Here is a 26,688-nt window from a genome sequence, read left to right as displayed (position 1 = left end):
CCTTCGCACTGCTACAGTAGTGGGTGCCAATTGGACAATGCATGGTTATGACAACTTCCTCTCCTTGGCAAAGGATTAACCCTCGCGGCACCTCAATGTTTACACTTTTTTTTGGAAATGTCACAATTCTCACCTGGTTCTTATTGCTTGTCTGAGCTCATTTGAGCTGTGTATTGTAAAGCAGTGAGCAGCAGTGCAGCAAAGTATAATCCATGTCAGTTCCTGTCACCAGCAGGTGGTGCTGTGATGATGAGTCAATATTGACACATGGATCTGTTCAGGGCGGGACTGTGATTGTGTGAATGGGTTTTGAGGCTGCACAGTGGAGTTATAATAAATCCCTCTTTTTTGGCAAATCATCAAACTTTGACGACACAGCACAGTCACACAGGAGAGAGGAGTCTTATTTTCATCACATGGGCAACAACATTCTCCAGCTCTGCAACGGGCCTCTCCCAGTGCTCTCTGACTTGACGATAGAGACGCTCGATCAGAGAGAATACAGTTGAAGCCACCTCATAGTATGCAAACAGTATGGCAGCCATTGGTCCCAACAGTGAAACTGTCAGCCAACTTTTTACCCTTACCCGAGTCTAAGAAGAAAGTGGCCTCCTCCACCCCTTGCAGGTTGTACCGATTCGTCACACTTCCGTTTGGGTTGTTCGGGGCCCCTGCCACTTTTCAAAGCCTCATGGACCATGTGCTGCATCCGCTCGCTGCATATGCTGCAGCCTACCTGGACGACGTCATTATTTACAGTAACACATGGGCGGAGCATGTGCAGCTGGTGGCTGCGGTGCTGGAGTCACTCAGTCACTGATGCAACCTGAGGAAGTGTGCAGTTGGAAGGAGGGAGGTATGGTATCTGGGTTACCACTTGGGTGGCGGGCAGGTGCGTCTTCAGGTGGATAAAACTGCCCACGGTCCAGGTACAGCACCGTAAAGAAAGAGTGCCTGGCAATTTGGCAGTAGTTTGCTGGGACACGTGGGCTAGAGGAGACACATGAACGAGCCTCACAGAGACACCGAAGATAACTGGCAGAGCCAGCGTGTATGTGTATTTGCCTGTAAGATGACAAGTAAAAAGCTCTAAGTCATACCTGCTATCTGGTGCATCCTGGTGAGAGAACCCCAACAGAGGATTCTGTGACATGCTCTTTTTAATTTTTCTGACCTTTCTCCATTTCACATGGCATCTATTGCAATTCTGTCCATCCTGGGGGAGGGGTCATGTGGCATGTGGCTCTCTGTGATGTTTCTATGTTCTGTTACCTGTTGAAAGGATTTCTTTGGTAGTTTTTCCTTACTCTTGTTGATAGTTAAGGAAAAAGAGGATGTCACACCTATACAAATAAAATTTGATTGATTGATTGATTGATAATCCTACGACAAAAAAAGCCTTGATACTGTCTCAGGTAAATCCGCCGTCACTGAGTAACTTTTGCTGCGAGCTGACTGGCAAATCCAATTATTTCTTTACAACACCCCAACAAGAAAAAAGAGGATGGAGAGGCTTGGTCAGTCTTTAACTATCTTTATTTTGCTCATGTTCACGTACGCACACACACGCGCACACACAAACAATTGTAGTAGGGAGGAAAGGCAGATTACTGGATACAATTTAAGGTAGGAACCATGCAGGTTACTACCCCCCTAATAAACTGTTAAAGTGTTTTCTTATTAAACCCTTAACCCTATAATTATTCTGAATGAAAATGTACTCATACACACTATAGTTGGTAAATTAAATGCATTCCTATATTTCCTTTTCTGTTCCAATTCTGTGAATGAAAACATGACAATAAAAATTACAATACAATGTTATTATGGCGGTAAAAATACGCTTAAATACATTAACAAGAGCCGGGGAGGTACAACCATTACAAGTTAATCTGTTCAATCGTGAAATAAATATGTAATGAAGAATTTCGTTTTGTACGAGAGAATATATCACAATGCAATTAAACTATTAGTTGGTCTACATTTAGGTTTCATTAATCCTGCATTTCATCAGGTTGTTTACAGTCATCATTAGACCTTATTACATATGTGGATGATGTCACATGTACATTGTGACATCGCTTTTCTCCTCACCATGCTGCAGTGAGTTAACTGCAGTTATCACATCGTCACTTTTTAGGTCTGAAATACAGAATTTTTTTCTAAAAATTCAGTACAAATGTAAAAATCAAAGATGAAATCTTGAGTCATAAGTTCATTATTCTGTCAGTATTTCAAAAAAACCAAGGCCTCTCATTATCTAACAGTATATTGGTATTGCTGACATTTTAAGAAGACCGTGTGATACTGTGTTGCTGTGGGAGGGAGAGACAGAAAATGAATACATTTAATGAGTGTGCTGGTCCAGTCTGAGGAAGTGCATTTGTCTTATTTTCATGTCCTCCATATGAGGTTTTATACAAACAGGCCTTCCACACGTATAAGGAGTCTGTCTTAGTATGTCTGCAGAGTGTAGGCCCAGTCCTGGTGTGATGGGGGGTCTGGGAGGATCCACCTCTGAGGAACCGGAGAACCATCAGGATGATCCGCTGCAACAATAAACACATCCCACTCTCTCCTAAAAAAATAAATATATATTACAGTCCAAACAAGTACTTCCTTATTTAGGTCTTCCTTTAGAGCTAGACAATCCACAGTGAGTGGGCATGTTATTTACCTTTGTAACACACTACAGATGCGAAAATGAAAAAAATACAAATATCTGAGGATACATGTAGAAGATGCAAAATGATCATTTTAAAGACAATAAGATTTGAGAACTTTAGGCGATTAGGGCCAACGCTGAAATTCTCAACCATAAAACATAAGTTAAGTCTTGTGTCCCTCCTCTCCTGATGTGTGAATATGAACAGAAAAACTGGTGGAGCTAATTCTCTAGTCACTGTCATTAAATCACTGCAGTAGAAGACGTGATTAATAGAGCTACATTCAAAGCTCAAACAAAAACCATGAGGAAATATTGTGCAAATGTAACATTTCTGTTTTGAAACTTTCAACTGCATTACACCTCTTTCTTATTAAATGATTTGTACTCAAGTTTTTGTGCGTAAGAAAATACTGATAAAAATCTGGTAGTTGAAAGTCACAACATAAAAAATGTTTACCTACATTGTGCCATTGCACCATTCTGACATTCCAGCTCCTTTGGTACCACAGAGTGAAATCACATTATATCCTATTGTAACACCAGCCCTTTGTGTTATGCTGTCTCTTTTTCCAAAGACCAACAGGCTATCCTACAAGCTCAATATAGAGGGATGATTAACAGGAGGTTTTAGGTATTTAACCTCTGTGGGTCTTTGCCTGTGTTGAGAGTCTTTATGTTTAACAAGCAGTTTGTTGTGTGAATGGCTGTAAGTTGTAGACCCACCCAGCTATTATGTCAGTCATTAGGGTCACTGGATTTGGGGTGTGACTGGGTGTCTGGGGAGAGCATTGTAGTTGGTTGAAAGCTGTGGACGGCACAGCACAGGAGAGCAACGTACCTACGCCGTAGATACGCCGTTGAGGCAGACCCCTGCGGCGTAGCCTGACACGCACCTCCAAACAATCCTAACTACGCGTCGCGTTGACGAGAACCGCAAGCGCTGTGATTTGTCCGCTCAGAACATAAGTTCCGGCAGTTGCTTTTTCCGGTCTTTCTTACTCGTTGTACAGACCACCTCCGCAAACGTCTTCTCTGTCGCCTGCGCTTCAACATTTGCAATATAAGCATTTGTTCTTCAATATTGATGAGCTCCAACTCCAAATACAGCTGCTCCACCTCGGTCGCCATTGTTTACTGTTGTTTACTTTACGAAAGAAAAAGCGAGGATTCAGCTATAACCACACAAACACACAGCCACACACCCCTAGCGGCATGGCGGTGAATTGCAGAGCAACGCGTTCCCTCGACGCAGAACTTCGAATGATCAACGACTGCGTCACGTCGACAGCGTAGGTACAGCGTCGACGTGATGCAGAAGCATAAACTAGGCTTCAAAGTCTATTCACAAGGCACTGCATTCTCTCCTGGACTGAGATGATGCGCTTTCTGGAGACAAGTTGTAGCATCTCCTACCTCAAGCCAGTTCTCCACCTTCTGGCCACACCAGTCCTGGCTGAGCTTACTGACCTAACCAGATCAATTAAAACCAAGTTCCTGGCATACCTCAATGACAAATATAGTGACCCCAACACCAGGGAGCGTTTGGAAGTTCCATCGTACATGGACCCTAGGTTCAAAACGCAGTAAATCAGCGTAGACAACATCCCTGCCATTAAGATCTGACTGAAGACAGAAATGCTAGAATCAGCAAGACCTACGTATAACAAGGTTAATAACCCTCTGGGGAAAAGGCAAAGAGGTCTCTTGGCAGCTTTCTCAAGACTAGTATGACCTCTCCTGCTTTGCCTGTGTTACTTGAAAATGTCACGGAGGCGTTTAACAGTTTAACAGTTATCTAATGACTCCTGCCATTAATGGAGATGGCCATCCCTTGGCCTGGTGGGAGGCACACAAAATCAACTTTCCATGACAGTGCAAGATGGCCTGCAAGTACCTTTGTGTACCAGCCACAAGTGCCCCCTCAGAGCGTCTGCTTAACACCGGAGTAAATATAGTTAATTGCACTCGGTCATCCTTAAAACCAGCAAATGTTGATATACCATACAGTTGGATCTTTATGGCAGTCAGGGACATACTCGTGCAATTTAGTCTGTGTGGTGTGTTACTGGTACTGACTGGTGATAATTAAGATTAATATTTATATTAATGTTCATATAGTGTTTCTTTTTCTTATCTAATTTAATTAAAAGGGACAATTCACATGTTAATATTTATTATGACTTTGATTTAGTGGTAGAGGCAGATATTTGTTCTACTTTATTATTCTACACTTCTTTTTGTGATATGTTACTGACTGGAGATCAGTAAGATATATATTTATTATATTTTTATTTAAACACTGTCTAGTAATGTTCACAGACTGTGTTTAAAAGGTGCAATCCACATGTTTACATAGCACATTATTTATTTCAATGACCTGCCTACGACTCTCATCGCCAAAAGAGATCCACTGAGGTTACATACCCGAAACTCCCATTGGTCAGTTAGAACTGAAGAAGCCTCCTGAACAAGAGGTTACACGTCTTCAAGAAACGGTGGATGGAAAGTACTGATAAGGTTACATATCTCTGCTTGTATGTATGAACCATGCCGCTTCAAACTCGCAGCTACAGTATCATCGGTGGAGTTTTTTGCTTCAAACACGGCCAAACCATGAAACTAACAGCCTGATCGTGCACTACATTGACAACGACTGGAAGTTGCACAACTCCTGCCTCAGGACTAGTTTCTTTCCCGAGGATCACACAGGGAAATATTGCAAGCAGCACTGGTGGGCTTTCGCACCTGTGCATGTCTGGGTTAGCTGCGGACACGGACCGGGCGAAACGGCTCCGTGTTGCATGCGTTTTGTGCAACGCGGGATGGATGAACGTGTCACTTCCTGTGTCCATGTGACGCTACACCATGCCCACTAATCAAGCATTATGGTCCAGGCCATCAAGTGTAGACCAGACAGTGACAAAGACATATATTCAAGTCTTGTTCTTAGTCTTCCATGCCCATCCAAGAAATCACAACAGCAATCATATTTGCTGTAATTTTACAATGTTCCTGGGGCTTATTCTGAATTTTTAATGGAATTCACTGAATTTTTAATCAAGCCTACTCTTAAAAACATATACAGTTATTATTGTCGGTAACTTTAATATTCATGTCGACAACAATAATGATAGCCTCAGGGTTGCATTCATTTGAATATAAAACTCAATTGGTTTCAGTCAGTGTGTACACCAATCTACTCATTGCTGTAACCACACACTTGACCTTGTAATATCATATGGTATCAAAATCGAGCATTTAATAGTACTTCCACATAATCCGATTCTATCAGACCATAATTTAATAACCTTTTTTGGGCCACACAGCAGTTTAACCATCACATTTGAGCTCTGTAAGACTGGTTGTTGTAATGAAATATATTATATTAATATTAATATTAAAAATATAAATTGTACCTTGGTGTCATCAAGTGTTTCAGCCTATTAATCACAATAACGTTGAGAGAGGTAAAAAGGTAAATCTGACAGGCTACTGGCTTTATGGCAGAGCTATGAAAGCCATGTGGCCTACTCAGTAGATCACACGTCATTACCTCTGTCCTGTGAGAAGGATCCCTCAAGGATCCCTCAAGGATCCCTCAAGGATCCCTCTCTCTGAGGTTTCTACATTCTCTTTTTTTAAAAGGTTTTTTTTGGTAGTCTTGTTGAGGGTTAAGGGTAGAGGATGTCATAACTTGTTAAAGCCCCTATGAGACAAATTGTGATTTGTGAATATGGGCTATACAAATAAAATGTGATCGATAAACAAAATTAACCCTACTGCAGTATTAGATTGAATTAACAATTTAATCTTCAAAATTTCCCCTATTGTCACATCTACAAAAGATAAACCAACCCGCACTTCCCTAGCAGTCAACCCCATGCCTTGAGGCTCTTAACACAATGTACTGTAGAGAGTATGGCCATTCCTGAGGGGTGCATATTTATGATGGGGTATTAGCCTATACCAATATAAGTGATTTAATGTACCTCACCTGACTCGTATTAAAGCGTGCACTGAGCGTTGAGCCTGGGTATAATATTTTCTGAATGGCTGCAGGACTGAATCAACATCATCATCTAGGAATCAAATAAGACAAAAATAATTAACAATAACCATACACATGTGACTTAATCATGCTGTTAGTAAAATATTACCTCCAAATAAAATGGTATCCATTCTCTGTTTGTTCTTTAATTGTGTCTCACTTTCCTCCTTCACTCGTCCCTCCTGCTTTCTTCTCCTCTCCTCCTCCTGCTCTCCTTCCAGCATCACCATCAGAGCTTTTTCCTCTGCTGAGTAAACCACTGTCCGTCTTTTCATCACACTCTTCAGCCACTCCAGTCGACTGCTGAATGCCTTATCACATTCTTGCTCTGAGATGATACCTTAAACACACAGACACAGTTTTCAGGCTGCTCCACCAGAGGGATTTCTCTGTTTTTCTGTGGTATTAGAAGACTGCCTTTTGAGACACACACTCACCTCACACTCTTCACCTTAATCATATGCAATTTAACAGGCTGGTCTCATAACCAAATTAACACAGTCACTTTTATGTAAAAGCCATGTCAGCTATTTTGATGGTCTGACCGGTATCGTGTGAAGTGACTGAAGTCAGTTTAATGTAGAGATTAAATGTAAAATTATTATCTCATGTGCACTGATAAATAAAACAGGTGCATAACCATAAGACAGTGTGAAAGAACAAACTCCTTAAGTAATAATCTGATTACCAGTCTGCCTGTGTATTTTAAATTTTCCTTCACATGGACTGTGTGATTACTATGCAATGGTATCCAACAAAACCTCTTGACGTACAGCATGTTAGCAAATAGGAATTGAGTTGAATGTGAGTTACAATCTAATGTCCGTTCATCACTGTGGTAAGATTTTAGATAACTCAAGTAATGCAGTCTGAGAGGACACAAAACACTTTTTTCCCTCCAAAGTGTAACACTTTGACTCCGTCACAATAGACTGATGAAGGGACTGGAGGGGCTGAAGAAAGGATCGATGTTCCTCTTACCTTTCCTGGTTGCTGCCTCTTTCCTCAGCCTGCGCAGTTTCTCCAGAGATCTCAGAATGTTCTGCATCCTCTTCACATCTGCCTGTTTTTTCCTCACCTCACAGAGGACCAGGTCTGCAGTCAGCTTCAGCTCCTGCTCCTGATACACAAACACAGAGACCAAAGAGAGTTGTTAAAAACAACTAAATTTTTCCACTGATCAGCAGGTGGCGCTATGACGCTGACTTTATATTGACACAAGGAGCTGTTCAGGCTGGGACTGTGATCACTGGTTTACATTTTGGTACCGACTGGACAATGCACAGTGGAGTTATGATAACTCCGTCTCCTATGACGATGGATTAACTTTCGCTGCACCTCAATGTTTACACGGTTTGAGGGAATGTCATAATTCTGACCATGTTGTGAGAGCATGTCTGAGCTTTTTTGAGCTGTATATTGTAAAGCAGCGAGCAGCTGTGAATAAATGTATAAAAACCTGTCACTTCCTGTCGCCAGCAGGTGGTGCTGTGACAATGCGTCGATATTGACAAATGGATCTTTTCAGGCTGGGACTGTGATCATTGCTTTAAATTTAGACACTCCCATGTCTATTCATAATAGACAGGCAGGCAGTCCCAAAACAATTATTTTCATTGGTCATATTGCCATAGGCAATTATTCCTGCCTTGAGTTAATAAAAATGTCCTTTACCTTTTTGTAAAATGTGTAGGTGTTATGATTAGTAAACGTGATATAAACGATAAAAAAATGGCCTATGATAGAGATTTGAATTATATGCTCTATCGCGATAACACATGTTGATGACGCAATCTACCCCCGACACGCGAAATTTGGAGCCGCCGGTTGCTGCAACGCACGCATCCTAGGTTGTTTTAAATGCATCAGTACCCCGGTACTAAATTGGTACCGGGGTACTACCGGGGTGCATCAGTACAGTTTCTTTTTTTTTTTACGTCTCCGCATTGTAATTTGAGCTGAAGTGAGCAAGCCAGGGCGAGCAGGCGAGCGAGTGAGAGAGAAAGAGAGAGAGAGACAGGGGCAGAGAGAGAATGGCAGCTGCTGCAACCATCACCACGCAGCAACACGTAGATAAACCACGTGCACGAAGTGCTACATGGAATTACTTCGGCTTGAAAACAAATGAGCACGGTGAAGCCATTAACACCGATGCACCACTGTGCAAACGGTGTTACAAACATGTGTGGCCAAGGGTGGAAGCACTTCCAACTTGACAAAACACTTGAAGGAAAAGCACCCAGACCTGCACAAGGAGTTCAGAGAACAACAGGTTATAACTTATATACCCATGAAAAAAAGCCACATTCAGTGCTAAAAGCAAGCAATGCCAGCCCCCTCCACTGTCCACAAAAGTAGTGCTGGAATAAATTTAAGCCTGTCTTTGTGGTATTTTATTTTAATTACTGATGCATAATATTATAGTTCTAAGATTTTCTATTAAAATAAAGTCAATAATGACATTTTTTGTGTTCTCTTTTTATTTGGAAAAGTACAGAAAAGTATCAAAATACATGATAGTACTGGTACCAAAATGTTGTCACCGTGACAACACTAACGCATCCTATCCTCTGGTAAACAACATGGCTGAAGGCGAAACGGAGCGGGTAGAACAGATTAAAAAGACTGGTGCAACGTCCATTATTTAGAATTGGTTCAGATTCAAACCGTCCGACGTACAGCAGAAATACATTATCTGTAGAGTGTGTGGGGGAACAGTTCTAGTTAAGACCGGCAACACGACAAATCTCTTTTACCACCTAAAAAGTAAACATGCTATCGAATATGAAGAGTGCCAGCAAATGCAGACAACCCCAAGCTCCAGTCGCAAGAATGTGGGACAGAAACAACAGGAACTGATCCAGTCCTCCATCCAACAGTCATTTTTAAAAGGTACTCCTTACAATCCGAAGAGCCCGCGATGGAACGAAGCTTACTGTATGATTACAGTGGGGGCACAATAAATGTTGTATGTCTACATACTGTGTTCTATGTATCGCCCATCCCTAGTTATGTTGTGTGGAAATAGGCCTACCTCAGCTCAAAATGGTCACAGAAAGAACACAAAAGATGATCAAGTGGCTGTGAGAACAAACAAGGCCATCATACAGGTCAACCAGACACATGGTACTAAAGTCGCAAGAATGGAAAAGAAGAATGGAAGATGCCCTTCATTTTGCTTCCACTAATAAATGCTGCTGCCTGTAAGCTGCAATCATCGATAAAACGTTGTTCAGTATTTACTTATCTATACCGTCATAAATATTGTTATCGCAAATTTTCCTTGAAATATCGTGATTTTGAACGGCTGGGAGAAAAATGCAGCTAATCTACCAAGGTCATACTGATGCCTCTTAGTGTTTTCAGACAATGTTTCATGTCTCTTACTCCTGTAAGAGTCCATGTTGTCTCTATCCCTGCCATATGCAAAGGAAAGAAAATACAGCATTTACATGACTGCGTCAAGCAAGCCAAGCCTTTCTGGTGTCTCAGGACGACAAATGAGTTGCCCTTCAGGCATCATATTCGAGAATGCTGATTAGTTTGATCTATGTTGCTGTGTTTACATTTCTGTCAGCAATTGGCTGCGCTGCTGCAATTTATCTATTCAATTAAATTTTATTTGTATAGTGCCAAATCATAATATACATTATCTCAAGGCACTTTACATAGAAGGTCAGGACCTTAAAATCAAACAAGGGCTGCAAGCAGCACTGAGCGGGCCAGAGTACTTGCAACTCGGAACCAGACACAACTCGGAACCTGACACAACTCCACCCCCACACGATACCCTTTACATACGTATGAGGTCATCAGCGTGGACATGTGTGCGAAGTTTCATGACCTGGCAAATTATTTTATCTGTCCTAAGAACTAGTTCTGATAGAAATTCAGAGAATTCAGATAGAAATTCTTAGTAAGGGGCAGGTGGACAATATATGATAACTAGATTAATTGGTTTATGTGATTTCAGGCTTGGATGAGGCTGATTATAAGATTTTCAAAGTAGTTATAATTTTTCTTTCGGTCGAGGGTTGGTAGATAGGTTAGATTTAGAGATTGCTGCAACCCCTCCACCTCTGCCTGTGCTTCGAGGAGTATGAGTATTAATATAGCTTGGGGGCGTCACTTCATTTAAGCCTACATATTCTCCATCTTGCAGCCAGGTTTCTAGATCGATTTGGTGATCGGTAACCAGGTCATTAATAATTAATAGTGATTTTTGATTGAGTGACCTGATACATAATAAACCGCATTTTATAATTCTGTGTTTTTTTACCGGTATATTGGCTGTGTTAACTTTTATTAGGTTTGAATATATTACTCCTGTCCTGTTTGCTTTTGATTGAGTGAGTTTAGGTGGTCGGGGGGGCAGACACAGTTTCTATAGGATATTGTGCGGATGAGTGTTCAAATAGAAGCACAGAGAAGCTTGTAAGACTGCGACTCTGCCTCCTGGTCTCAACTCTGGATTGTCATGGTGTGGAATGTCTAACAAGCGTTGTCATGTTAATTGATATGAGAGCTGCCCCATCCCAAGTGGGATGAATACAATCTCTCCTAATCAGACCAGGTTTCCCCCAAAAAGTTTGCCAATTATCTACAAAGCCCACGTTGTTATTTGGACACCACCTCGACAGCCAGCGGTGAAAGGATGATGTGCGGCTGTCCGACATTGTCTTTGCATATGTACACACTAGGGATGGGCATGATTAATCAACAAATCGATAACTGATCGTTAAGAATTTCATCCATCACGTTATTTTTTAAACGATAAAATGCTCGAATAATGCGCGGAGGTACCTATGCACACCGGCAACGTCAGTCCCCTCAGAGCGGGTGTTTTCGGCAGCTGGACTGACGGTCACCTGGCTGCGGTCGCGTCTGACCCCAGAGCATGTTAACATGCTTATCTTTATCAACAAAAATCAGTAGACTGCTGATGAAGTTGTATGTGAGTTAGGCCTACTAGTTATTTTTATGAGGCTTTGTGAAGTAGCCTAATTGATCTCTCTCACCCTCTTTTTAGACTCGGTGCCTTTTGGATAGTTTTTGAGTTACAATTTGACAAAACCTGTCAGACCTAAGTATTATTATGTTTTTGGTTAAGTTATTGTTTAACACGATTTTTTAAATTATTATTATTTTGGAACAAACAAGGGTCAATTTGGTTTAAGAGCGCCGGCTCGCAGCTGCAGGCTCCTCAGCTTTAGAGCGCCCCAGCACACATCAAGTCTTACCATTGAACGTCAGTTTAACCGCCACAAGAGTTGTTCTTCTTGTAATAAAGATCTCATCCAGGAAAAGCCCGCTGTATTTTGTATTTTCATTGCATTTTTAACTTATTTTAAATAATAATTAATTTTTAAGTTTAATGATTAATCGATAATTGATTGTTAATTCTCCCGACGTTCGATTAAGAAAATTAAATCGAATGCCCACCCCTAGTACACACCGAATCAATATTGATTTTTGTGTCATTACTGCCGACATGAATAATAATCTTACTCTACTTACGCTTACCCTTAGCCAGCAATTTTAAATAGGACTCTATGTCGCCCGCTCTGGACCCAGGAAAACATTTAACTGTGATCGCTGGTGTGGCTAACTTCACGTTTCTCAAAATAGAGTCGCCAATAACCAGAGTTTGTTCCTCGGCGGGTGTTTCGCTGGGTGGGGAAAATTTATTAGAGACGTGGGAGCTGCTGGGGGGGCTGGAGAGTGAGAGGGAGAAGCCATTGTTAGCTGCTAATGCTAAATTGCTAAGCTAACATGGGTAGTATGTAAATCACAGTGATTTAGCAAACAAGTCGCTAAGAGAGGGAGAGGTGAGTGTAAAGTATTGTACAACTGTGAATGTGACTCAAAGTTAGCTTCAGTGAGTCAGAGAGTAGCAGAATAGGGAGAGATGAAAAAGAGAAGAATTCAATACACGGACAACGGAAGTGACACAATATGCTCACCGCAATACGTCAGCACCATGTCAGCACGTCGTCAGCCTCATCGTCCAACAGTAAGCTAATTTTTCCACCAAAAATAATTATTTTATGTATTAAATGTTAATGTTCATCTTAAACACACACATGCTTAATCTAAGTAATCATTCTTTATTTTAAAAATGTTTACCTATTATAAACTTCCTTTTACTTTACCGGAAAGGAGTTTTACCCTTTCATTTGTATTAAAGCCTCCAAACATAGAAACCATCTATTCAGAGAAGAGCTGTTGTGTGTTTTGGTGATGTGTAGCTGTTTTGGCTGATATTTGGTTGATGTTCACACTTGGTTCTTATGGGTTTGTGTATTTGTTGGTTGGTTTGTGTTGTCTTCATTTGAGTTAACTTGTGCAGCCACCGGGACTATGGGATGTGCTGCCTGTGATGGGGGTCCAGTCACTGTTCATGTGAAAAGTCTTCTACTCTATGTAAATAAACCATTCACCTTGCTGTCTTGCAGGGTATGGAATGCAAGTGAAGAGTTGGAAGAAAGTTCTCTGGGGATGCCTCTTCATTCTCACATGAGCTTGCCACAATATTATCATACTGTGTACAATTATAAATACATTTGCAATGATATGAGGAGGTGAATTCGCCCTGGACTTCACAAGATGATTTACCTACCTTTGCTCACAAGCTTGCCGTAGTTTTGAGGTGATCACATCTTTGAATGTTATGTTGACACGTTATCTTACCTTCATCTTTTCCTGTACTTGATTCACCTGCTTCATCCTCCATATATCTATAGCAGCCTCTTTCTCAGAAATGTCTTCCCGTCGGTCTCTCTCTTCCTGCTGCATCAGGTTACTAGCCCTCAGGCTTCGGGCTCTCCTCTGAGCAACACGACACAGTTTAGCTTTAAATTTGTTTAAACAGTCTCCTTCACTGAGGAGTTTCACTTTGTCCAGGAACATTGTTTTCATTTGGAAAACAGTCAATTGTGAGTCTGTCCACACACAGCCATTCTCCACGTTATCTTTCAAAGAATGATGCGACTCTTCAATCGCTGAGACTAGCTCCACTGCTCCGTACAAAGTCTCTCTCAGGCCATGGACACAGCGGTTAAAGTGGTGGGACCGATGCTGCTGCCGGATCTTTGTGATCTTCGACAGTTTAGCCCTGCTCTGACAGAACCGCCTAAGCCACTGTGTATCCTGCTTCCTCTGAAGGGTGTTTTTCATTCTTAAGACCATGACTCGCCCCCGGTCACTGTGATCTCCATATTCCTGCTGCCGATTATCATCGGTGACGAACACTGACTGGAAACCATCATATGGGGCAGGAGGGCCAACTCTAAGCTGCGGGAGGCTGCTAAACGCGTTTAACGGGGCGGAAGGTACCATGTTCACTAAGTGTCTCGGTGGAGGGCAGCTGAAGGAAGGCGGAGGGACGGAGGGGTCAAATGCATATGGAAGGTCCAAACGATACACTCCCAAACCATCTACTCTGGTAGACGGTAGATACAAAGTGCGACTGAAAAATCCCGGTGGAGTCCATAGAGGAGCGGCTTGGTCCGGCTGTATTGGTCCCAGCGAAGGAGAACACTGAGTCGGTTCAGGAGCCACTGACGGGTGCCTGTTGTCGACGTATGGGTTCTGCAGAAAGCCGCCAGTATAGACAGGATGCTCCTGCTTTTCTGACAGAGCCCGGTGCAGACATCGGTTGTCCATGTCTGAGAGTTTCTAGGCAACACTTGCTTTGCACTATATACAATCTACGATCACCACTCGTTAGCCTACTTCTTCAGCAGGGTAGCAATAACGATCAGCTTTCTTCTTCACTTCAACTTCTACCTTTGTAGTGCACTACATCGCCGACCACCTATAGTGACCAAAGGTGGTACTGCAGCCAATGTCTTGTCATGTCTCGTTTCATCAATATAAAAACTCACGTAGAAGAACAGTAAAAAATGCAGCTAACCTGTACTGGCATCAAATAAATATTAATTAATTCTGTATAAATATATCGTATGTCTACAGTATGCAGAATAAGAATTTCGACAAAATGAATGAATTTAACCGCATAAGAGTTTCTTTTACATCTTCCCCAACCCAATTTACAAAATCTGACCAAATGTCTGAAGTGGAATAGTGTAAATGGTCTCCCAATATATAGCATTTTTCTAATCTTGATGACCACTCAAATCACTTTACAGTATAGTTTCCCATACACCCATTCACACACACATTCATACACTGCAGCACTTTCTCTATATCAAACATCAACAGTGGAACTGTCCCGGTCCTCCCAATGTGCTGATACAGCAAGCAGGAATGAGTAGATAGATTTCAAGAGCAGGTCATGTCTGAAAATGGCTATACCTTTTGGCTACTTAAAGTGATAGCGGAAAATTCACTAATTATCAACTCAACACAATGCCGAGGGAGGGGTGGGTCAAGTGTTTGAGTCCAAAAAACACTTTAGGAGTTGCAGGGGTAAACAGCATTGCAGCCTGTTAGCTGGCCCGAGTGGTGGAGGCATATACAAAAATACAAATACAGGTACAGTTCAGATCGCTTGAAGTGATTTATTTCCCGCTGGTGCACAGGTGATACAGCAGTCCTGCACATCCTCAGACTGGCTGCCCTATATACAGATGGCTGTCTATTAATTCAGCCAGCACATACCATCTCTAAGATCCCCACAAATGACCCCTGTAGTGACAGGATGTTACGAGGAAACCCGAAAGGAGCCTAGATTTTCGAAATAACCCCACCCCCCCAAGATAGTTACAGGATGTTACCATCTTACGCAATATTAAGAAAATTAAGAAGGATGCTGAGAAACTAGTCCACACATTTGTTACCTCTAGACTAGATTACTGTAATTCTTTATTATCAGGATGCCGCAGGAAGTCTGTAAAAAGCCTCCAGTTGGTCTAAAATGCTTCAGCACGAGTGCTGACAGGAACTAGAAGGAGAGATCATATTACTCCTGTCTTAGCTTCTCTACATTGGCTCCCTGTAAAATTCAGATCAAGATCCTGCTCCTCACATATAAAGCCATTAACAATCAAGCCCCTTCATATATCAAAGAGCTGATAACACCGTACTATCCGAATAGATCACTTTGTTGCCAAAAAACAGGCTCTCTTGTGGTTCCTAGAGTCTGTAATAGTAGAACAGGAGGTAGAGCATTCAGCTACCAGGCTCCTCTCCTGTGGAACCAGCTCCCACTCTGGGTTCAGGAGCCAGACACCATCGCTGCATTTAAAGTTAAAAACTATCCTTTCTGATAAAGCCTATAGTTATATCTGGATCAGGTGAGTCCTGAACCATCCCTTATTTATGCTGCTGTAGGTCAGACTGCTGTGGGAACTCCCATCATCCACTGAGTACTTCTCCACTTCTCTCTGTCTCTCTGCCCCCCCCCCCCCCCCCCCCCCCCCCCCCACACACACACACACACACTCATTTATTTATTATAATACATGTCAATAACTTTTTTCTCCCATAGTCCCTCTCTCTCTTTCTCTCTCTCATTGCAGATATCGCTGACTCCAGAACTGTAGGACAACAACTATTACTATTATTACTATTATTAACAACAATACTTCAGTAATTAATTATTATATGAATTGTGACTGTTATCAATAATAATTAATAGTATTTAAACTGTTACTGTTTACATTTTAACTAGTTCCAGATCTAATACCTGATGGTGCTCAAGTGTTCCCGGTCTCTCTCACCTCTTTCTCTCCCCCTTTTCCACCCATCTCACCTCTCCTCCCCTTTTTTTCTTGCTCACCCCAACTGGTCGATGATCGCCCACATCGAGTCTGGTTCTAGAGGTTTCTCTCTGTTAATGTTGTTAATTAATACGATTTTAAGGTCTTGACCTTCTATGTAAAGTGCCTTGAGAATGTATATTATGATATGGCGCTATACAAATAAAACTGAATTGAATTGAATACATTTGGCCTTGAAACTGGTATTTTTCCCTCACTCTAGTAGAGTACACTGTTCATGCAATACCGGAGGCTAACCAGGTGGCGGTAATGCGCATGGTTCATCGCTATCTCTGAAGAGAACCTTCACAAGCACTCCTTTGTTATTGCCAACAAGCAGTGAACACATTGCAGTAAATAACATTGCGATGGTTTAACGGACAGGCGTTTGACACCGTGTGGTCCTATTGCCACTGGCTGTAGATAAAACGGAGGCTTCGCATCTGTTATTTAGACGGTGAATTGGTGGGCGGTGTCAGATGCTTCGCGGAAGTGTGTGAAACCGAAGTCATATGACCAGGAAGCAGCAGCCGGAGAATGGTTCCGAGACAAGAATAAGGTCCTCTGGACGCGGTGACTAACAACCACAACAACCACGGTAATAGCACCGTTAAATCATATTTATACACGGCTAATTTCTTCTTTCACCAAGTCCTCAGCCTCTGATCGTGCCAGATAGTTAATCTTTGACTGTCTCTAATGTCTGTCTGTTTGTCTGTGACTTGATGTCTTCAACGGTATGTGTCTGACCATCTCCGTAACTATCTTTCTGTCGGTGGCAGTTTTTTTGACTGTCGTTTGTCACGTGATGACACTTCCGATAAGTAATGATTTTTTAGCAACAACTTAAAAACCAAAGATCAATTCTTCTGGACGTCTTGATGACCTAAGGCAACTTTGGTGAATATTTGATGGGTATAGTTTAGTTATTTAAATGGGGATTTATGTAGTTATTTTTATATTAAATGTAGAAGACAGTTCAGATGAATATCGCTGTATCAAGGACAGAGAAAGTCCAGAGTGCCCGCAAAAGGTTAGCCCATATATCTCTTAATTATGATTAAAAAAAAAACATCTGTTACATCTGTTACATGACTTTTATGACCAAATCAGCATGCTAAATTCCACTAAGCTCTATGACGTTGCAGCCCAAAAGTGTGATTATTTGACATGGAATTGTCTCTGAAAGTCTCTGATTGTGTCTATAAATGTGTTTCTCTCCCATATTGTCTTTGACTGGCTTTCTGTTTGTCTCTGTATATCTATGATTGACTGTACCCATTTAATTGTCTCTGTCTCTTTCTGTATGTGCTGACTATTTTTCTCCGTGTCTGTGTCAGTCTCTGTGGTCTCTACTGTCTGAGTGTTTGTGACTGACTTCTGATTTTTGTTTGTCATTGCCTTTCCATCTCATTCTGTTTATCTCTGTCTCTGACTGTATGTGTGTGACTGTTTTTCTGTCTGTCTGTCTCTGACAGTTTGCCTTTGTCCTCTGTTAGTTTTTTTCCTTTTTCCGTTTTTCTCCAACTATCTGTTTTTGAATGTCTGTCTATGTCTGTGATTATGTTGATTATGTGTTTTTGTGCCTGTCTCTCTCTGACTGTCTATGAATATGTCTGTCCTTTCTCTGCTTTTGACATCAGATGGAGGAGATTAAAGTGTCTCCTGACTACAACTGGTTCAGAAGCACAGTGCCCTTGAGGAGAGTAAGTATTTTATGATTTATAATTTCTAACGATCGTGATGCATGTGAGCACACAATATTAAAAGGTTTAGTGTGTAATTTTTAGGTGAAAGGAATCTATTGGCACAAAATGAATATAAAATAATCCTAGTAATGTTTTCGCCTGTGTGTTTCATATAAATTGTATGAATTGTTTATTTCTTTACCTTAGAATGGTTGTGAGTGATTAGAAAACAGCAGAGTCACCTGTTGAGCACCACACCTTAGTGTAGTCGTGCTACCAAGAGAAGTCCAAGCGGGGCCACCTTGATACAGTAAAGGTTATAATCAGAGTTTGTCCTTTTAAGCCTAAGGTGCAGCACGCAAGGTTAAACTGAATGAATATCAAATCAGTTTGGAGAGCACTGACCACTGTCTTAGACAGTAATATAGATAATTGTCAATGTGATACATTGAAATGCATCGAGATGCATCATTGTGCATTCAAATTGTTGAAGGCTGAATCATAATTGTGTTTGAAGTGTCCTGGAAGCTGGTGAAAGGAGAACTCAGGCAGCAGCTGATGTCTTACGCAGAAGAGTGCGATGTAGACTTGATGCATCAAGGAGACCAGGAGTAGTTGTCCTATTCAAGCTATGTCAGACTGGTTGTTATAATGAAAATGGGAAGAGTGATATTTATAGATGTAATGATGTTATTAATGATAGGAATACCAATTCATTTAATAATAATGATAAAAGCTGCGGGCATTGATGGTCAGGCCCTCACAGTCTGTGTTCGTTGGGTGTGCTGAGGTGTAGTTCCTGGAGTTTAATTGACAAGTCTTCGTTTTTTGTTATGCGTTTGCACAGTGCATAAGGGAGTTAAATGTAACATCCTGTTAAGGTGTGCATCCTGTTGCTAGTAGGTGGTGCTATGGTAATGTTGAATTTTGGCATTTAAATGTTGTCACACCAGGTCATCAAACATGTCTAGACTCAGATTGGACAATGTATAGTATGGCTACACAATGAATCGAAAATCTACCCCATTGAGATATCAACATGCGCGATATCCCTATCACAAAAGATGGCAAAAACTATGATAAATGGTGTTCCATGCATTCACGTTCTGCATGTCATTATATTTGGCCAAACAAATGAAGCCCTGCTGACCTAGATAATAAGTTAAAGTTGTGGTCTGGGAGATGGCGCCGAGGATGGCTGCCGTGTCTCGAGCTCCTCACCAACTCCTCATTTCTAGTGTCGTTATGTTGTACTTTTTCAGTCTATTTTTAACTTTTTTTGCAGCATGCAAACCGCCCAAGCGAGCCCTATCATTCAATATGATCGAGAACAACTTTTACTCATCAGGTCGCTGGCAAACAGCAAAAAACCACTGCGACCAGCAAACAACAACAATGGCGAGTATCCGTGGTTACCTGTTGGCGCGGGGCGCAGGACACAAAGACGGCGAGGATCCCAGGCCGGGGCCCTAGTCAGGCTGAGGAAACGCGAAAACCGGCCTCCTCTACCGAGCTTACTTCTGGCAAATGTCCAATCCCTGGATAATAAGCTGGATGAAATCCGAAGCAGGATGGCATTTCAACGGGACATTAAGAACTGTAACGTTATGGTTTTCACGGAGACTTGGCTTGACCCCTCGATCCAGGACGCCGCCATTGTCCCGCATGGATTCTCCATTCATCGCCAGGATCGGACAATAAACTCAGGGAAGAGTAAGGGAGGGGGTGTCTGCTTTATGATTAAAAACAACTGGTGCTCAGATGTGGAGATAATTTCTTTGGACTGTTCTCCCAGCTTAGAGCACATCATGATCAGATGGCGGCCTTTTTACCTGCCGAGGGAGTTTACATCTGTAGTTCTAGAAGGAAAGTGTATGTGCCGCCGCACGCTGACAACAACACAGCGCTGGAGGAGCTGTACGGAGTTATCGACAGGACAGAGACTTCAAGGCTGGAGGCTGCATTTATTGTGGCCGGGGATTTTAACAGCGCAGACATGAAGAAAGTCCTGCCAAAATACTATCAGCACGTCAGCTGCCCCACGCGCGTCGGAAATACACTGGACCATGTTTACTCTCCTTTCTGCAATGGATACAAAGCCCTCCCCCGTCCCCCCTTCGGCAAGTCGGACCACATATCTCTTCTCCTGCTTCCCGTTTACCGGCAGAGACTGAAAAGAGACCGACCTGTGACACGGACAGTCCAGCGCTGGACCGAGCAGTCAGACTCTGCTCTCCAACACTGCTTCAGCAACACGGAGTGGTGTGTGTTTGAGGAGGAGGACATAAACACACACACAGACGCGGTCATTTGCTACATCAGCAAATGCATCGATGACGTCGTGCCATGGATTACTGTACTAACATTCCGAAATCAGAAGCCCTGGATAAATCGCGAGGTCCGAGCCAAACTCAAAGCCCCGGGCCGTCGCGCACAGCGCTGGTGATTTGGATGAATACAGGAACTCCAGGTATGCGCTCCGGAGAGCTATTAGCAGTGCTAAAAGACAATAAGAACGAAGTGGAGTCTGAATACAAGGGATCCAACGCTAGAAACATGTGGTCTGGAATAAAAACTATAACAGACTATAAAAGAACAACAAGTGGTGCCGATGGAGTGTGTGCATCTCTCCCAGATGAACTGAACACGTTTCAGAATCAGAATCAGAATCAGAATTCTTTTATTTGCCAGGTATGTTTGCACATACAGGAAATTGCCTTGGTGTCATTGGTGCACTACTTATGTACATAAAACAACAATATAAGAAATAACAATATATAAGAAATTGAATAAAATTAAAATAAAATAAAATAAAATAAAGTATATACATATATACAGTAACAGAGTAACAGGGTTATGGGCACGTGCTGTGCGAAGGTGCAGAGATTGGTGATAGTGCCAGTAGTATATAATAAATTATAAATTATGTGCAGGGGGTGGGGTGTGGTGGGGTAGAGTCAGTGCGGTGCAGAGTCAGTGTGAAGCAGGGGGCTTGTTTGTGAGCCCCACTGCCACGGGGAAAAAACTGTTCAGATGGCGAGAGGTTTTAGTCCTGATGGCCCGAAACCTTTTTCCGGAGGGAAGTCTCTGGAACAGGTGGTGACCGGGATGTGAAGGATCAGCAATGATCTTGCCTGCTCTCCTACTGGTCCTGGAGTGGAACAGGTCCAGGAGGGCAGGCAGGTCACAGCCGATGACCTTCTCAGCTGACCTTATGATCCGCTGAAGTCTGCCCTTGTCCTTGGCAGTGGAGGCAGCGAACCAGACGGTGATTGATGAGGTGAGGATGGACTCAATGATGGCTGTGTAGAATTCAACCATCACTTTCTGCCTGCACGCTTTGAGAGAACCCCGGCTGTGGAGGTACAGAAGGCTCAGGATCCCTGCCCCTGCCCCCTGGTTTTAACCAGTGCAGATGTGTGCAGATCCCTAAAAAAGATCAACCCACATAGGGCTCCTGGGCCTGACGGCATCCCTGGCCGTGCTCTCAAGGTGTGTGTAGTTCAGCTGGCAGAGGTGTTCACAGACATCTTTAATAAGTCACTGCTCCAGTCTATAGTCCCCACTTGTTTCAAAGAGTCCACCATCATTCCGGTCCCTAAAAAGACAAAAACCATCTGCCTCAACGACTACCGCCGGTTGCACTCACCCCCATCATCATGAAGTGCTTTGAGCGGTTAGTCAAACAGTTCATCACCTCCTCCCTCCCCAACTCACTGGACCCCCTGCAGTTTGCTTACAGGGAGAACAGGTCCACAGCCGACGCCATCACCCTCACCCTCCACAATGCCCACTCCCACCTGGACCAGAGGAACACGTATGTGAGGATGCTGTTCATTGACTACAGTTCAGCATTCAACACTATTGTGCCCTCCAAGCTCGTCATCAAGCTCAGGGACCTCGGGCTCAACAGCGCGCTCTGTGACTGGATCCTGAACTTCCTGATGGGCAGACGCCAGGCAGTGCGGATGGGGAACATCACATCCTCCAGCCGGACTCTCAACACTGGAGCCCCCCATGGTTGCGTGCTCAGTCCTCTACTCTACTCCCTGTTCACGCACGACTGCGTGGCCACACACAGCTCCAACACCATCATCAAATTTGCTGACAACACCACCGTCATCGGCCTGATCACCGACAGCGACGAGACGGCCTACAGAGAGGAGGTCTGAGCCCTGACATCTTGATGCCAGGACCACAACCTCCATCTCAACGTCAGCAAAACAAAGGAGCTGATCATGGACTACTCTGTTTCTTGGCAATATGGCCACAGGCATACTGTGGAAGGAAAACGTACAATCAGCACAACATTTCATTGTTGAGGTTGTTTATTTGCACTGACCAAATTTTAAATTCTGATATGATTCACTAAGGTGAAAAGGAACCAGAAATTTAATGTAGAATAATCCTCATGATGTTTTCACTAGTTCGTTTCATCTACATTATATGAATTATAGTTTTCTTTACCCCAGAAAAGGCTCTTTATATTTAAATACTTTATATTTACATCGAGGCGGTCCTCTCTACAGAGGCTGCCATGTTTTTTACATTAGTCTAGATTGGACAAACTAATCACCTTTGGAGTTTTTATGACAATCGAAGGCTTCCAAAGGTTCTTTTATATGTTTGGAAGGAGAGGGTGAGGTGAGGGGTATTCAGCTGCAACATGAAACTTCAACACTAGATATCACAAAATTCTACACACTGTACCTTTAAATTAATATTATTTTCTTTTTAATCTTCTCATATATGCCCTTTTCACCACCCTTCTTGTAGAGATGAATACTTGTTGTATGATTTAATTCAGGATGCCATGACCATGGATTATTCATTCTGTAAGAAGATGCATCACGCTTGGTTTGAAATTTGCACATTTTCAAAAAGTTGCCATAGGTGCTCTAACTCATTGTGTACTTTTCTATCTCCTCTAGATTATTGTTGATGATGATGACAGTAAGGTGTGGTCGCTGTATGATGCAGGTCCAAAGAGCATCAGGTGTCCCATTATCTTCCTTCCTCCTGTCAGTGGGACAGCAGAGGTGTTCTTCCAGCAGCTATTGGCTCTGACAGGCTGGGGCTACAGAGTCATCTCGGTGAGTTCATAACTAAAAACACATTGCAGCCTGGTATGGGCTGTGATTTCACACTTTAATTGTTTTGCAGTGCCCGAGCACTGACTGGTGTGATGATCCTATTGTTTTGCAAAGGACCTGAGCACCAGGGACCATTGTTGATTTTTTTGTTTTGGATTGGGTAATTCTGTATGATGGTGGTCTGTACAGCATTCTGCACAGATGTTCACAACAGCAAGTAAATCCTGGGCAATATTCTGGCGAGAGGTGGAGCAGCCGGGTGCAGCAGGCAGAGGCAGGAAGTAACTGCAGAGATCATGTGATCATGTTTACAGCACCCCGACACCTTTGTCAGTTCATATTGCCACAAACTCTCTTGACATCGTGGTTGGTGTGATGTGTGTGGTTCTGCTTTTTCACCATGAGATATTTGTTTTCTTTTGTTTTTTTCATTTTTGCATCTGTCACATGTCAGAAGCGTTATCAACCCCCACTCACTCGTGGGGAATCCAGTGGGGGATCCCCTGCTGCGTTCTCCCCATGAATTCTCCTGAATTTCTACAGACTTTATACTAGGAGTATGGATGAAACGGTTAATGGGATGGGCATGATTAATCGACAAATTGATATTTGATCGTTAAGAATTTCGTCGATCATGTTATTTTTGTTATCGATGAAATGCTTGAATAATGCGAATAATGTGCGCAGGTACCTATGCACCCCGGCAACGTCAGTCCCCTCAGAGTGGGTGTTTTCGGCGGCTGGACTGACGGTCACAAGGCTGCGGTCACGTCTGACCACAGGGCATGCTAACATGCTTATCTTTATCAACAAAAATCAGTAGACTGGTGTTGCTACTAGTTATTTTTATTAGGCTTTGTTAAGTAGCCTAATTGATCTCTCTCACCCTCTTTTTAGACTCGGTGCCTTTTGGTTAGTTTTTGGGTTACATTCTGACAAAACCTGTCACAACTTAGTATTATTATGTTTTTGGTTAAGTTATTTTTTAACATGATTTTTTCTATTATTATTATTTTGGAACAAACAAGGGTCAATTATGTTTAAGAGTGCCGGCTCGCAGCTGCAGGCTCCTCTGCTTTAGAGCACCGCAGCACACATCTTCAAGTTTAACCATTGAACGTCAGTTTAACTGCCACAAGAGTTGTTCTCGTAATGAAGATCTCATCGAGGATTTTATACTGTATTTTGTATTTTCATTGCATTTTTAATATATAAAAAGTTAAATAATGTATTTTAATTAATTTAAAAAATTGAATGATTAATTGAAAATTGATTGTTAATTCTTCCGACGATCGATTATGAAAATCTAATCGAATGCCCACCCCTAGTTATCGGTGAGCAATGGTGTGCCCACACACAGGCACACTGGCTCAGCATGCGACTTTTTATGTGCATGTGTTCAGATCAGTTGATATCGATATACACTCACCTGCCACTTTATTAGGTACACCTTGCTAGTACTGGGTTGGACCCCCTTTTGCCTTCAGAACTGCCTTTATTCTTCATAGCATAGATTCAACAAGGTGTTGGAAACATTCCTCTGAGATTTTGGTCCAGATTGACATCAGAATCAGAAAAGCTTTTATTGCCAAGTAAGTTTGCACATACATGGAATTTGTTATGATGTTGTTGGTGCACGTCAGGCATCTCTAAATATAACAAGATTAAAAAAAAATCAAGTATTAAAATTGAACAATATAAATATAAAAATATATACACAGTATGTTTTTTGAAGGTAAAAAAAAGAAATAAGAAGAGCAGTACAGCTGAGTAATTATAGTGTTCACAGTATGCAGAGTATTTCCAATATTAGTATATAGCTGAGCGTTAATGTAACGCATAGAGTTGTGAATGCAGTGTCAATGTGACATATGGAGGAAGAGGTGGAGTGTGAAAGAGTGTCAGGGTGGGTTCTGGGCCTTGTTGATAAGGCTAATAGCGGATGGAAAAAAACTGTTCTTGTGGCGTGAGGTTTTAGTCCTGATAGACCGCAGCCAGAGGGGATTGTCTCCAAGAGTTTGTGACCGGGGTGGGAGGGATAAGCCAGGAGCGACGGTAGATTGCAGCCAATCACCTTCTCTGCAGACCGAATGACACGCTACAGTCTGCTCTTGTCCTTGGCAGTGGCAGCAGCGTACCAGATGGTGATGGAGGATGCGAGGATGGACTCAACGATGGCTGTGTAGAAGTGCACCATCATTGTTTTTGGCAGGTTGAATTTCTTTAACTGCCGCAGGAAGTACATCCTCTGCTGAGCTTTCTTGATGAGGGAGCTGATGTTCAGCTCCCACTTAAGTTCCTGGGAGATGATAGTTCTCAGGAAGCGGAAAGACTTTGGAGTCACAGAAGTTGATGGGGGCAGGTGAGGCTGAGTTCTTCCTGTAGTCTACAACCATCTCCACTGTCTTTAGAGCGTTGAGCTCAAGGTTGTTTTGGCTGCACCAGTTCACCAGATGGTCTACCTCCCACCTGTAGGCAGACTCGTCACCATCAGAGATGAGACCAATGAGAGTGGTGTCGTCTGCGAACTTCAGAAGCTTGACAGACTGGTGGCTGGAGGTGCAGCTGTTTGTGTACAGGGAGAAGAGCAGAGGAGAAAGAGCACAGCCCTGGGGGGATCCGGTGCTGATGGTCCGGGAGTCAGAGACATGTTTCCCCAGCTTCACGCGCTGCTTCCTGTCAGACAGGAAGTCAGTGATCCACCTGCAGGTAGAGTCAGGCACACTCAGCAGGGAGAGCTTCTCCTGGAGCAGAGCTGGGATGATGATGTTGAAAGCAGAGCTGAAATCCCCAAACAGGATCCTGGCGTAGGTTCCTGCCGAGTCCAGGTGCTGGAGGATGTAGTGGAGGGCCAAGTTGACTGCATCGTCTACTGACCTGGCTCTGTAGGCAAACTGCAGGGGGTCCAGGAGGGGGTTGGTGATGACTTTAAGGTGTGAAAGCACAAGGTGCTCAAAGGACTTCATAACCACAGAGGTTAGGGCGACGGGTCTGAAGTCGTTAAGGCCTGTGGTCCTTGGCTACTTGGGGACAGGAATGATTGTTGAGGACTTGAAACAGGCTGGCACATGGCATGTCTCCACTGAGGTGTTGAAAATGTCTGTGAACACTGGAGACAGCTGATCAGCGCAGTGCTTCAAGCTGGATGGCGAGACAGAATCCGGTCCAGCAGCTTTCTGTGGGTTCTGTCTCCTGAAGAGTTTGTTGACGTCCCTCTCATGGATGGAAAGAGTTGTCACTGAGGTGGGTGGAGGGGGGGGGGGGGCCTTTAAGGTGGGCATTGGTGGAGGTGCCCAGGCCCCTGCTGAGGTGTGGGAGGTGGAGGTGATGAACTGTAGCTGGAGCTGTTGGGAGGTTTCGTGGGGGATGGTTGCAGGACTGTCCCTTTGTCTTTCAAAGCGGCAGTAGAACTTGTTCAGGTCGTTGGGTAGGCGTTGGTCGTTGATGGAGTGGGGGGCTTTAGGCTTGT

The 26,688-nt window shown here is 42.9% G+C and overlaps 2 protein-coding genes across 5 annotated transcripts in view; one reads left to right on the top strand and one right to left on the bottom strand.

Annotated features, from left to right (window-relative positions):
* Positions 1-1,518: 1,518 nt before the first annotated feature.
* On the bottom strand, positions 1,519-14,507 carry pdcd7 (programmed cell death 7). 2 transcript variants are annotated; one of them, XM_020079985.2, is made up of 5 exons: positions 13,407-14,507; positions 7,698-7,836; positions 6,826-7,056; positions 6,663-6,747; positions 1,519-2,578 (listed from the first exon to the last, which is right to left on the bottom strand). In XM_020079985.2, the coding sequence occupies exons 1-5, from the start codon at positions 14,379-14,381 to the stop codon at positions 2,455-2,457; spliced, it is 1,554 nt and encodes a 517-aa protein (XP_019935544.1). In that variant the 5' UTR covers positions 14,382-14,507; the 3' UTR covers positions 1,519-2,454. The 2 variants fall into 2 exon arrangements, with proteins under 2 accessions (XP_019935544.1, XP_019935545.1); XM_020079986.2 differs by having other exon boundaries at positions 1,519-2,549.
* A 2,239-nt stretch (positions 14,508-16,746) lies between these two features.
* spg21 (SPG21 abhydrolase domain containing, maspardin) overlaps positions 16,747-26,688 on the top strand; it is a 59,197-nt gene continuing 49,255 nt past the window's right edge. The window contains exons 1-3 of one of the 3 annotated variants that reach the window (XM_069522436.1): positions 16,747-17,036; positions 18,082-18,144; positions 23,058-23,219. In XM_069522436.1, the coding sequence (XP_069378537.1) occupies positions 18,082-18,144; positions 23,058-23,219 (225 nt within the window). In that variant the 5' untranslated portion in view covers positions 16,747-17,036. The remainder of the gene's footprint in view (positions 17,037-18,081; positions 18,145-23,057; positions 23,220-26,688) is intronic. The other 2 variants (XM_069522479.1, XM_069522517.1) reach the window with 2 other exon arrangements.

The sequence above is a fragment of the Paralichthys olivaceus genome, chromosome 1 (assembly GCF_024713975.1).
Source record: "Paralichthys olivaceus isolate ysfri-2021 chromosome 1, ASM2471397v2, whole genome shotgun sequence".
NCBI classification, from domain to species: domain Eukaryota; kingdom Metazoa; phylum Chordata; class Actinopteri; order Pleuronectiformes; family Paralichthyidae; genus Paralichthys; species Paralichthys olivaceus.
The sequence above is the reverse complement of the archived record's forward strand: the minus strand, read 5'-3'. Positions and strand labels throughout refer to the sequence as shown.

What these genes read in the sequence shown, in the direction of transcription:
- pdcd7 (XM_020079985.2), bottom strand. Translation starts at nt 14,381, where the DNA reads ATGGACAACCGATGTCTGCACCGGGCTCTGTCAGAAAAGCAGGAGCAT. An exon ending in GGATACCATTTTATTTGGAG is followed by an intron (nt 6,748 to 6,825) that starts GTAATATTTTAC and finishes TTTGATTCCTAG; the next exon opens with ATGATGATGTTGATTCAGTC. An exon ending in CACGCTTTAATACGAGTCAG is followed by an intron (nt 2,579 to 6,662) that starts GTGAGGTACATT and finishes TTATTTTTTTAG; the next exon opens with GAGAGAGTGGGATGTGTTTA.